The 12,735-nt window shown below is 42.7% G+C and overlaps 1 protein-coding gene across 3 annotated transcripts in view; it reads left to right on the top strand.

Annotated features, from left to right (window-relative positions):
- Positions 1 to 11,991, top strand: part of ddr2l (discoidin domain receptor family, member 2, like) — a 28,019-nt gene extending 16,028 nt beyond the window's left edge. For 2 of the 3 annotated variants that reach the window (XM_056376050.1, XM_056376051.1), the window contains exons 9-20: positions 1 to 122; positions 402 to 491; positions 1,259 to 1,404; positions 2,765 to 2,876; positions 3,214 to 3,330; positions 4,201 to 4,275; positions 4,949 to 5,193; positions 5,315 to 5,442; positions 6,082 to 6,279; positions 6,381 to 6,615; positions 7,131 to 7,280; positions 7,396 to 11,991. The exon at positions 1 to 122 is cut by the window's left edge and continues 125 nt beyond it. In XM_056376050.1, coding sequence (XP_056232025.1) covers positions 1 to 122; positions 402 to 491; positions 1,259 to 1,404; positions 2,765 to 2,876; positions 3,214 to 3,330; positions 4,201 to 4,275; positions 4,949 to 5,193; positions 5,315 to 5,442; positions 6,082 to 6,279; positions 6,381 to 6,615; positions 7,131 to 7,280; positions 7,396 to 7,530 — 1,753 coding nt within the window. In that variant the 3' untranslated portion in view covers positions 7,531 to 11,991. The remainder of the gene's footprint in view (positions 123 to 401; positions 492 to 1,258; positions 1,405 to 2,764; positions 2,877 to 3,213; positions 3,331 to 4,200; positions 4,276 to 4,948; positions 5,194 to 5,314; positions 5,443 to 6,081; positions 6,280 to 6,380; positions 6,616 to 7,130; positions 7,281 to 7,395) is intronic. The other variant, XM_056376052.1, reaches the window with a different exon arrangement.
- The last annotated feature ends 744 nt before the right edge of the window (positions 11,992 to 12,735 follow it).

The raw sequence follows: 12,735 nt of genomic DNA, 5'->3' as shown, positions 1-12,735 counted from the left end.
CAGGAACCCGAGCGCCCGCTACGTCACGGTGCCGCTGAACCGACGCACCGCCAAATCCCTCCGCTGCCGCTTTAACTTCGCTGACGTCTGGATGATGTTCAGCGAGATCTCCTTTCAGTCAGGTAACACACACACACACACACAAACACACACACACACACAAACACACACGCACACACGCGCACACACACGCACACACACACGCACACACACAAACATGCACACACACACACACTCACGCACACAAACACAAACATGCACACACACACACAAACACACACGCACACACGCGCACGCACACACACACAAACACACACAAACACACACACATACAAACACACACACACATATATTTTACATACAACAGAAAATGTAAAATCTTGTTGTTGTTTGTCCTTCAGAGGACACCATACTCCCGACCCAGATGACCCTGCTGGTGACCTCCCCTCCAGCCAGTGAGGAGAGCACCATGACACCCACATCAAAGACAGGTATGACCTTTGACCTTTTAAAAGGGGACGTCTTATGTCTCCATGAAGAAGAAAATATAATTAAAAAATAAGAGCGTAAAAAAGTCAAACTGTGAATATGAACATGAGTAAGTAAAAGCTTTTATCAGTGTAAATTATCACAGCTGTTTACAGTGTAATATACGCTGAGAAAAAAACCAAAACAAAAGTCTTTAAGAGACAAAAAGCTCCTCCAGTGTAAAGGTGTGTGTCCATGTGTAGTGTGATTATAGATTATAGATCAGCTCTAGCTTCTATATTAATACTGTGAAAGTATCAAAGCCTCAGTCCACAGAGAAATGCACACAGCCTGTATTCAGAAACTGAGCCTTAAAACCAGCCGTCAGGACTTCTGGAACTTTGTGATGTCACAACAAAGCAGTCACCAAGCCCCGCCCACCTGGACCCACCATCCAAACCTTGCAGGATTTGGTTTCTCTGAGTGTTTTTACCTGAAATCTGCTTTATTTTTATTGGATCACTCAGAAAACAGTGAGCCAATCAGAAGAGAGGCTCAGAGCCTCCTCTCTTCTGATTGGCTCACCGACCTGTTGTTACTAGAGCTGCAGAGAGAAGCCTGAGAGAGGAGATGTAAAACTACACTGAGATGGTTTTTATATTTTCTTATGGATCAACACTTCAAATAAAACACAGAAGAAGAACAAAATCTGGAGCTTTAAAAATCATTTTTTTAATACTCTTCTGTCGTCATTACATCTTAAATCTTCACGTCTCTCTCTCCTCCACAGCAACTGTCAATCCGTCAGCCAGTGATCCGCCTGACGACGGGAACACGCCCATCCTGATTGGCTGCCTGGTGACCATCATCCTGCTGTTAGTCATCATCATCTTCCTCATCCTCTGGTGTCAGTACGTCTGCAAGGTGCTGGAGAAGGTGAGGAGACGAACCACTGGGAGGGTTCTCCATGGGTTCCCAGTCAGGGTTCTGGTTCTGTGCTGTGGAACAACGGAGCCTGTATTCAGTGAACTTAAAGCGTCTTTTTATTCCTCCGCGTCAGTCAGAGTGGCAGCCATATTGTTTTCAGGTTGTCTGTCTGTCCCGGTCTCGTGGACATGATTTATCAGTAACACCCTGACAGAACTTCTTCAAATGTGGCACCAACATTCACTTGGACTCAAGGAAGAACTAATTAGATTTTGGTGGGTAAAGGTCAAAGGTTATGGTGACAGTTATTCTAGTTTCTCTGTGTTTCAGCGTCGGTAGGTTCTTTGAGGTTTTCAGTAAATGAAATGGACGCTGACACATAATGAGTGTAAATGTTGAAATACAATCATTATACAAACATTAACACTGTTTTGATGGTGGGTAACTCTCCGTGCTGCTTGACGCCACCTGCTGAACGTGTGTGAAGCAGCTGTTCAGAATAAACCAGTCATCACAGACTGAAGAGAGAATAAAATCCGGACATTTATTTTCCTTTTTAGGAAGTCAGATTAGAGTCCGAGGCTTTGAAGGGATGTGATGTTTATTATAGAGCAGGATATAAAAAAACACAGAGACATTAGCTGCTTAAATGTCCTCATGACCCTGAAGTGACTGAGGTCCAGCTTTGTCAATTCATGTCGACAGAGCAGCTGGTCTCAGATCAGTTTATTTATTTGTTTATTTCACAGGGACAGATCACATTAATAAACTCTGAGAGGAAATGTTTCATCTGTAGTCCCTGGACAGATGCTACAGATGCTACAGATGCTACAGATGCTACAGATGCTACAGATGTTACAGATGTTACAGATTCACCCTAAAAAAACCAATATAAGATTGAAATTACAAAGTTATTGAGATCATTTATGAGCATGAAGATGAATAATAATAAGACAGAAGAATATTGAAGTTAACAAAAGCCTGATTCATGAGTATTTAAGACACAACACAGTCTCATAACAAAGGACAATAAAATGTTAATGATGATAGAAATAAAACCAGATTGTGCTGCACTGTTGACAGCACATCAATAATCATAATAAAGGAAACTCCTGCTCACAACACACAGTAAAAACGAGGCATGAAATAAAAAATACATGGAGTTAATTCATCAGTCTGACATGATAAATCCAAACCACAAAACAGACAAGAACACAAGCTGTGCTGCGTCAGAGACAATTCAAAAATGATTATTTATTCTATTTATTATTTAATAAAGCAACAATATTTTATTATTATATTTATTAATGTTGATTAAACGAATATTAAATGCAATAAATGAAATGTTTGATTCATCTGTTTCCTCCAGGCTCCACGTCGGATCCTTGATGAGGAGGTGACGGTTCGACTGTCGTCCTGCAGCGACACCATCATCCTGCAGACCCCCCCCGTGCCCCCCCGCTCTGGACACGCCCCCACAGGTAGTCAACAAGAAATACAGACGGTTTTTCTTCTGTGTTTTTTTTTAAATGAAGGTTCTTTGGGATGAACAGGGAGATTCTTCCTCTCTGTATTTACTGCTGCTCAGTAGAAACAGTGTGAGACAACAGATGAGTCATTAAAGGTCACGACCCAGCGTCAGTCCAGCTGCACTGGAGCCACATGATGGAGGAAACATTAGCCACTAACAGAACCACGCTCCTTCACAAGATGGAGGTTCTCCAGCTGCTCGGACTCCCGGACGTCAGATCACCAGGAAACGTCTCTCTGCTTCTTCTTCATGCGATTAATTGTTGTGTGGATGTGGTTTTTCCTCAGGCCCCGCCAACACTGACCCTCACTATGAGAGAGTCTTCCTGTTGGACCCTCAGTACCAGAACCCGGCGGTGCTGAGGAACAAGCTGCCGGAGCTGTCGCAGAGCGCCGAGGCCTCAGGTGAACACACACCTGGACACGTTCACTCATGCCAACGTCACGACTACGACTGATACTGTTAAACTCAGACTTCCTGGTAAACAAACCGTCCTTGTGACATCAGCTGTGACGAAAACAAAGATGGCGGCGCGCTACAAATACAACGTAAACGCGTACGAGCGTCTTCCTGTAGCATATTTCCGATCTTTGTTTGACATTGGAGTAATAATGACAAAGTATCGTGCATTTTGCATCTAATATTCGATTAATGGTGGTTTTTAATTGCAGTATAATTTAAGTGTTTTACTGCCTATTAAAAACTTTATTTATAGTTTTGCCTAATTTGATACAAACTGCAGCTCGTTACGTCTCATTAGTGAACTGTAAAATAAAGCTTTATGGCTTTATGATGCTTTTATTGTGATTTATATATAAATAATTCATTGATGCTATAAGTAGATGTTCATTCTGCTATTTCATCTTTAAACTGCGACGTGAGAGTGAAACCCAGATTTACAAACGGGAGAATTCCCCCTTCAAACTCCCTCTGCGTCATTCTGTTGGTGGAGGTTTACTGAAGTGACCGGCAGCTCCCTCATCTATGAAAACACAAACCTGACTGAAGTGATTGTGAATCAGTGAAGCTTTAAAAAAGTTCCACATGTTTGGACTGGACTGTCTGCTGCAGTCTGCCCCCTACTGGCCGTGTCGCGCGCCTGCAGCAGGAACCACGTCACTGGTTTCCTCACTAACAGCTTCCTTTCCTTCATTTCCTCCACAACATGTTGCACAAACTCTCTGTCCTCTCCCTGTTTTCAGAATCTGCATGCTCATTCATTCTGCAGTGTTTCTCTCTGTTACCTCCTCTCCGTCCTCCTCCTCTTCCTCCAGCTCTCCTCCTCGGTAATCCTCTCTATGACCTCCTCCTGCTGACTTCCTGTCACATGACGTCAGGCTGGCTGCGTGGTAAGAGCTGAAAGGTGTGAACTCAGGTTTTTATATCGCTGCGTCTGACCTGTGAAGTTCAACTCAACTTTATTTACTATATACTTACAAATACAAAAATCTAATTTTCAAATCTCTGTTGATGAAAATAAAACACACTCCTATTTTTTAATTCCAATATATTTGCCTTAAACACAGAAGCTGAAAGAGGACATCACTGCCATCTCAAGATCAAGAGTTAATTACCTCGTTATCTCAGGAACACAAAATTAAATGATGTTTTTATCTCAAGGAAAAAATAACAGTTTTCCTGAGTAAATAAATAATGAATTTCAAGATTTTTATCATGTGATTCACGTCTCCAGAGACGCCATCATCACTGCAGGCAGGGACACGTATATTATCAAATAAACTTCTACACAACATCCAGTTTATGATTATAAATCAGCTGTCCAGGATTTCTTTAATTGTGAGCAGATTAAATATTTCCCTCGTCTGTACAGAACAAGATGAAGTTTGTAGATTTTTTTCTTGTTTGTTTGTTTGTTTTTTTTAAACACATTTATCATCTATTTTTTTTTTTTATTTCAGTGGCATTTTGGTTATTTTGTTTTCAACACGTCCTGGTGAAGTGAAAGACAATAAGATTCTCGATAAATATCCACGTTAACCCCGCCCCCTCTCTCTCCGTCAGCGTGTGGAGGAGGCTACGCCGAGCCTGACGTCACCCAGTGCACACCGCACCAGTGTTTCCATAGCAACGCGCCACACTACGCCGAGACGGACATCGTGCGGCTGCAGGGCGTCACCGGCAGCAACATGTACGCCGTGCCCGCCCTCACCGTCGACTCCCTCACCAGGAAGGACATCTCCGCCGCCGAGTTCCCACGGCAACAGCTGATCTTCAGGGAGAAGCTGGGGGAGGGGCAGTTTGGAGAGGTGAGCGGGGAGGAGGCGGAGTCAGGGAAGGTATCTGTGAAAGTTTGAAGTCGGATGGACGGATAGACCGGGTCCAGAATCTGATCCAGATTTCTTCTTCTTGCTTCTTACTCTCCCGCAGGTCCACCTGTGCGAGGCTGAGGGACTCCCAGAATTCCTCGGGGAGGGGTCGCCCCTCCCTGACAGAGACGGCCACTCCGTGCTGGTGGCCGTTAAACAGCTGAGGGCCGACGCCACCAGTCAGGCCAGGTATTTGTGTGCTCATGTCACTTCCTGTCTGTGCTTCGTGTGAACTGGAATTAGCTTGTGTTTCAATAACAAACGAACCAGTTCATGTTCAGCAGGCTGCCGTTCCTCCACAAGGAGGCGCCGTCCGGTCCCTGTTGTGGTGCAGTGGTTTCCAACCTGGTATACACAGATATACATAGACATCGCATTGGCAGCTTCAGCCCGTTGCTGCGCTACGTCAGTGTCGCCGCCATATTGGACAGTTTGTTCTGTAAACAAACGACATGAATTAATACATTTTTAAATTCAAGGGTTTATGATCTTCGTGGAGTAAATATGAACATTTTGTCTCCAGTTTCTCAGAATCGTGACACTGTTTTCTATCAGGAGCAGTGTCTGTCTACATTAGGTTTACATGAACTCAATTATTTATGTGGTTAAAAATACAGACCAGTTTTACCCAATATGGCGGCGGCGGTGAGATACGATCCAGCGGCCAATGCGGTGTCTGATCAGGACCCTGATGCTCACAAGATAAATCTGAGGGGTCACTACACGCATTCACAAAAACACTTGAGGAATAGATGCTTGGGTAGAAGTGGTTAAAATGTGACTGAAATATTTTATGAAAATGTCTCGCGTCTCGTCTCCGTCCATCAGGAACGACTTCCTGAAGGAAATAAAGATCATGTCTCGTCTGAACGACCCCAACATCATCCGGCTGCTGTGTGTGTGCGTGTCGTCCGACCCGCTGTGCATGGTGACCGAATACATGGAGAACGGAGACCTCAACATGTTCCTGTCGCAGCGGGAGATCGAGAGCACGCTGACGCACGCCAACAACATCCCTTCAGTCAGGTCGATACGCCGCACACACGGTTTCTACATGCTAACAACATACCATCGTTTACGCTTCATGTTATCTGAACTTCTCACTTCTTTCCTCTCCCTCCCTCCAGTCTGTCCGACCTCCTCCACATGTCGGTGCAGATTTCGTCGGGGATGAAGTACCTGGCATCTCTGAACTTCGTGCACCGAGACCTGGCCACTAGGAACTGCCTGCTGGACCGCCGCCTCACCATCAAGATCGCCGACTTCGGGATGAGCCGGAACCTGTACAGCAGCGACTACTACCGCATCCAGGGCCGGGCGGTGCTGCCCATACGGTGGATGGCCTGGGAGAGCATCCTGCTGGTGAGGGGGCAGAGGGAAGGTTTAATATAGGGCAGGAGTGAAGTGTGCAGAAGAAAACCACTTTTGAACCTCTTATTCTTGAGTTCTGTCCATCATGGCTCCAAAAGACCCAAAGACCCAAAGTCCAGTGGGTCACTTTTGGTCAATCTTTAGATTTTGCCATTTGTCTTTTCTGAAGGGTCATCAAAAAACCTTGTGGGCCTAGAGATCTTAGGGCGTTTTCACACCTACAGTCCAGAGTAAAGGTTGCTGGAACCGTCGAGCTCAAACTGGTGGTGTCGGATCGAGTTCAGAACTCTTTCACACCAAAAACGAACGTCTCGGCGCGATGGTTTTGGTCCAATTACTATTTTCACACCTGTCCAAACCAATCGTACCAAGGAGGAAAATCAACCAGGGTTCAGTTTAACCGGACTTAAACATTAAGGTGTGAAAACATCCTTAAACTTTAAAAGCTCTATCATGAAACGTAATGATTTGACCTCTACCACACTGAGACTTTGCTTCCCCTCCAGGGTAAGTTCACCACAGCCAGTGACGTGTGGGCGTTCGGTGTCACCCTGTGGGAGATCTTCACTCTGTGTAAGGAGCAGCCCTACAGCCTGCTGTCTGACGAACAGGTCATAGAGAACACTGGCGAGTTCTTCAGGAACCAGGGCCGACAGGTGAGATGAATCAAACGTCTTGCATCCAGGTGTACCTGATTCAGGGTCTTTCACTGTTTCTACATCTCTGAAAGGTCTTTACCGTCTGATCCCCTCTCTCGTCTTTGTCTGTCAGATTTTCCTGTACGCCCCTCCGCTCTGCCCACCTTCTCTCTTCGAGCTGATGATGCGTTGCTGGAGTCGAGATATCCCCAACCGACCCTCCTTCGAGGGGCTTTACCAGGCCCTGAGGCCCCACGTCAACCAGTGAGTCGAAGTCGCTGGGACGTACCACTCGGGCTTTCCTCTGGACTCCTGAAAGACAACCGAACTGACATGAGAAGACTGGTGTTGTGTTACGAGAGCGAGAGGCTGTCAGAGGGAATGAGGGAGCTGGCAGAGCTGTGGTCAGAAGGTTGGTTTTGCTTTGTGGGAATAGCAGCTCGCTATTCTGAGAGACACGACTGAGATGAGAAAAGAAAAGGTCGGTCAAATCAGAGGAGAAACGTTTTGCAAGATTCAAAGTGAACAAAGATTTCTAAGCTTTTGAAAGATTTCTGTCAATGCCAGTTTCACAGTTTCACAGTTTCAACCATCTCTTTAAAGCCTCTTTGACCAAAATGTCGTCTGCCCTTTTGATATATTTTCTTTTCACGGTGTTACTTTGTGCCAAAGGTGCCGTAAACTTTATTTTCTTCCTCTCTGGACAGACTCTTCGGTCTTGGTACTTTCTCCTGTCCCTGTGGTTTTTATTATTATTGTAAAGCACTGTGTCTGTGTCTCTCAGTTATTCATGTTCATATATTAACCCACACTGGAGCTAGGGTTAGGGTCAAATTGTAGTGTAGGATTTTATTTTTATTCTATTTTATTTTTCTTGGTTTATTGTATTTCACTTGTTTTGGTCTTTTTTTTTTTGTGGATATGAATGTTGTTCAGCTGAGGTTCACGTCACAGTGCCGAGAGGCTGCGTCGAAACCTTTGTGGTTCACAGACTGAAAGTCAGTCGGTGGGTAACTGTGGGTAATTTAGGAAAGAATCACAATCGGAGGCACATTGAAACCAAATAAGAAGAAAAACAAGTAGTGCCTTTTTTGTTGCCAAAGAGAAACACAGATTGTTTGTGTTAAAATTACATTATTATAATAAAATTGTAAAACTAATCCGCAAAACATTACACCAATAACATCTGCAAATTGGTTCTTTTATTCAAAGTGCCTTACATCTGTGTGGTACCAGTGGGAATTTAGCCAACATTAATAACATGGGTACTGCGAGTGGGTAAAGATCGAATGTCAAGGTATCACTTTACCTTTGTCTGTGTTTGTGGTTGGGCCTACAAATGTATACTGAGTGTGTATACGTTTGTGTTGGAGCCCATAGACCTGTAGGTGTATATGCTTTGCCTCCATTAGTCCTGTTCTGCCTTGATGGAGTTAGAAGTGGTTTAGGTTAGCATTAGCCAGCTAGCCACAGAGCTGTACAATGTTGAAATTTGAAGTCAGTAGATTTGTCGCTAATAAGACAGTGAAACAAATCACAAACCGTTCAAATTAAAGGAGCTACTTGTGAGTTTTGCTATATAGTTATATAGCTACATAGTTAGTGTTAGCATTTACAGCTGTTTACTCACCAGCCTACAAGAAACGTTGCGAGTTTGGTTTTATAATTGTGGTGTTATAGTGAAAAGATTTAGTTTTGAAGACAATGAAGACACTCTAGCCCTGTTGGAATATACCACAACTTTTGTATAGATGCTAGTTAGCTGACTAGCTAGTTCTTGGGAGACAAGCTTTACTTTATTTTAACTGTCTAACTAACAAGCAAAGTACTTAGCAAGTCAGGTTATGGTTAAACAAGGTTTAGCTTCAAAACTGCGGAGATGTTGGTTAGCTTTCTGAGTTATTTGTCTACTGTTGTCTGTATCCAGTTCATAATTAGACTCTGGTATGATTTAAAAAGACTACAGCAGCCAATCTGACCACATCGAGGTAAAGTCTTGACAAGTGGAGATCAGGCATTACATTCACATTTTGGGCCGTACATAGCAGAACTACTGTGTTAGAATGGGGCCCTCGGACCTGAGAGCCAATGAGCCACAAAGGACTGAGGAGCAGGGGGCTGATACACCTTGGACAAGTCACGTCTCTCACTGCAGTAACCAGCCAATCACTGCTGCACCTTTCCTAATGCCCTGAAGGAGATTCACATTCTGTATGTTTGAAAAACAAGTTTCTTTAAATCTGTACTGATTTTTGTCGCATAGCAATCGAAAGAGTCTTGTTTACAAAACTAATGCAGGATAGATGCAGCACAGAACAAAATGAATGCAGAGCTGAGGACTTCACAGTGTTAGTGCAGTCTTCAGTAAATCTGTGGAAAGGCAGATACAGGGGAAAAGGTAATGATGTTGTTAGCTGTTGTGATGATGGGTTTTCCATACACTGCAGCATTTCTTGCCAACACTGAAACTGGATTAACATATTTTCTCCCACTTGGATTTTTCTAATATGCCAGTCACACCAACATTTTAATGGTTTCCAGCTTATCTCAATGGAATTGCTACAATCAGTTAATTCAGGCGAAGCAGATCTGTGTAAATCTTTCATGAATTGGAATCCAAATTCAAGTTTGGTGAACTTCAACACAGAAATTTGTGCTGTCAACTATGGAGAATTACAATCATTCAAAAAGCTGTACTAACAGGGTATTGTATCTGTAACTGTAGTTTTGTAACCTTGTGCATTTATGTTTTTATCCAGAACTTGTTAATTTTGTTTTCTGTCTGCAAACTCCATGTTGATAAACAAGATCTACAAAAAGTACAAAACTCAGCTTACACAAACAAACTTCAGTGCTATGGTTACAGATACAAGAACACCTTTTTGACTGATATAATATTCCATCGTACACCAGTAGCAAACTTGATAGTTCTGACCTTTGAGGGAATGGAGAGTCCAACACAGGAAATGCTAATATGGCTCATTACCTGTGTTGCACCATTCACTTTAACTCTCCTTTGTAGAGTATACATTGTTGACATGTTTTGCAGACAGTTATGAGACAGCTGGCTAGCTAGCTAAGTGATTGTTAGCTAAGTGCTAACAGACAGTTAATAGGCTAGATAGCTCTCCAAGTTAGCAAGCGCACTAAGTGACAGTTATGCTGCGTTCACGTCATATCGGAGTTACCTTAATTTCCTACTTGTATAAAACGAGTTCAACATCCAATTTGTAATTATGACTGTCTGGGAAAGTCTAATTTTTCTGAAACCTGTGATATATCCAACTTTCCATCAAAGTCTGTTGCTAAAGGTTATTAAATGCATGACCCTAGCATCTCTGCAAAAACAACCGTAACTCAAGGTTATTACACTTTCGTCAAATTTCACTCTGTTTTTTTTTTTTTTTGCTTGTTAGCTAGTAAACGTTCTTTGCAGAAATGTAGCAAACATTTGTGTCTTTCTGTTTAGCTTTGTTAGTGTTTGTTGATTATGACAACTGGAATCTCCAGTAATAAGTAAGACGCAGTAGCATAAGAAGACTGACAGCTGCCATCAGTTAAACGCTGACATGAGTGCGGCATTAGCAAGCTAGCTAACTTGAAGAGCTAGCATGTTAGCAGTTAGTTCACCAACTAACCCTGCAAGAAAAGTCAACACTGACGTCAGCAGGGCGTTAGCAAGCTAGCTAACTTGAAGTGCTAGCATGTTAGCAGTTAGTTCACCAGCTAACCCTGCAAGTAAAGTAATTCCGTCACCAATGGGTCTACCAATTTCTTCATTTTATGTCCCACTCTTTTTATGTTTTAGCCTCTTAGTTAATGCAGTACGCGTGTACAGTATTTTGAATCCTCCCGTAGAACAGATTGTTCAAAATATAAAAGGGTGTAAACCAAAATCATCTTGACAGTAAAGAGGGAGGAAGACCAAACATTTTCGAGTGTTTTTTGTCGTTACAGTAGTGTTTTGTTATCTGTACTGTATCTTCTATGAGTGTATGAGCGTGTGTGTGTGTGTGTGTGTTTTTAAGAGATGATGAGTTTTGTGAATGAGTGTTTTCGACATTCCTTTGAGCACTGGGAGCTAGTTGGGATTATAGTGGTTGACCAGAGGTGCTCTGTTGTACCAAATTATGTGATTAAAAGAGGGAGAAAAGATTTTTTTTTAAGATGAGAGGAAAAGTGCAGGAAGTAAGGAAACCACTAAACTCAATCTCCCAGAGTCCTTTGCTACAGTGAGCCTGTGTATTTTGTTCTGGTTGCATTAGAGAGATAGACGAGTCATTTAGTTTGATAGTGTACAGTATAAGTGATCTATAATATCTCAGTGTGTGAATGCAGATTAGGTGTGATAATTGTTATTGATCAGTGATTATCTATCAGAATTTATAGTAGCTAGTTCTCATGATTATTTCTATTCTGGAAAGGTGTTGGGTTTTTTTTTCTTGTTTTTTTTCCAACAGGAATTCAGCAGCTTTGAATCTTTCTATCAGAGACGTCCTGTTTGTTTTCCTGCTGTGTTCTCTCCGGTTTCTCATCCACACTGTTTGAGCTTCAGTCTCATCTTCAGTATTGTTCCAGACATATATTGTACATAGGCTAGTAGCTGTGTATATTAATATATTGGGAGGTAGGAACTTTGCGTTCTGTCGTCCCAAGTCATTTTCACTCTGTACTCTCATGTCTCGGTTTGTTTTTCTTAATAATAAACAGTAAAATTTGTCAAACAGAAGAGTCGAGACTGTGTCTTTTTTTTTTAAATTGTATATTATTTTAATATTTATATCTATATAGGAAATTTTTTCTTCAACATCACTTAATTTAAACTCCATCATAGATCACAAACAGAGTAGAGAGCAAATTAATCTCCCAGTCCAACATATGCTTTGTTCCTCTGCCCGAGTCCGGCCCATATACTTCCACATCTGGGCAGATTCCAGCTGTTATCCTCTGGTATTGACTGACAGCACCAGAATTGGTCCAGATGTGGATGTATTATCTGACAGTCATGCTGCATACGGGCCAGATTTGGGCCGTGGAACCGGGCGCATGCTGGGCCAAAAGAAAACAAGCATGCGTATACATAATATTGTATTATTTCCATTTGATGAAATGATGCAGCCACAAAAACATGGTGTGTTAAATTTCTTGGACCTGTTGATGTTGAGTTAGGAGCAGGTGACGCATGAGTCATGTGTCAGTAATGCTTCGTAATTATGTTAAAATATGGACTTTTAAATGAATTTGCGTTCAAGTTTTTTTCATGACACTTTTTACCTCCCTCTGTTCCAGCTGTTTAATCAGTGCCAGGGACAAAATGTACAGCAGCTGTGTTGATGTGTGGTCCATCAGCAGAGGGCAGCAGTGAGGCAGAAACCTCACTTACAACAAACAGTATCACTGATGATATCGGACAGAACCTGTGGTGGTTCTGCAGGGAACCCGGAGCCACTCTCTGCTCCGACCATGAAAAAAA

The sequence above is a fragment of the Seriola aureovittata genome, chromosome 5, assembly GCF_021018895.1.
Source record: "Seriola aureovittata isolate HTS-2021-v1 ecotype China chromosome 5, ASM2101889v1, whole genome shotgun sequence".
Lineage (NCBI taxonomy): Eukaryota > Metazoa > Chordata > Actinopteri > Carangiformes > Carangidae > Seriola > Seriola aureovittata.
This window is presented reverse-complemented; position numbering and strand designations above follow the sequence as displayed.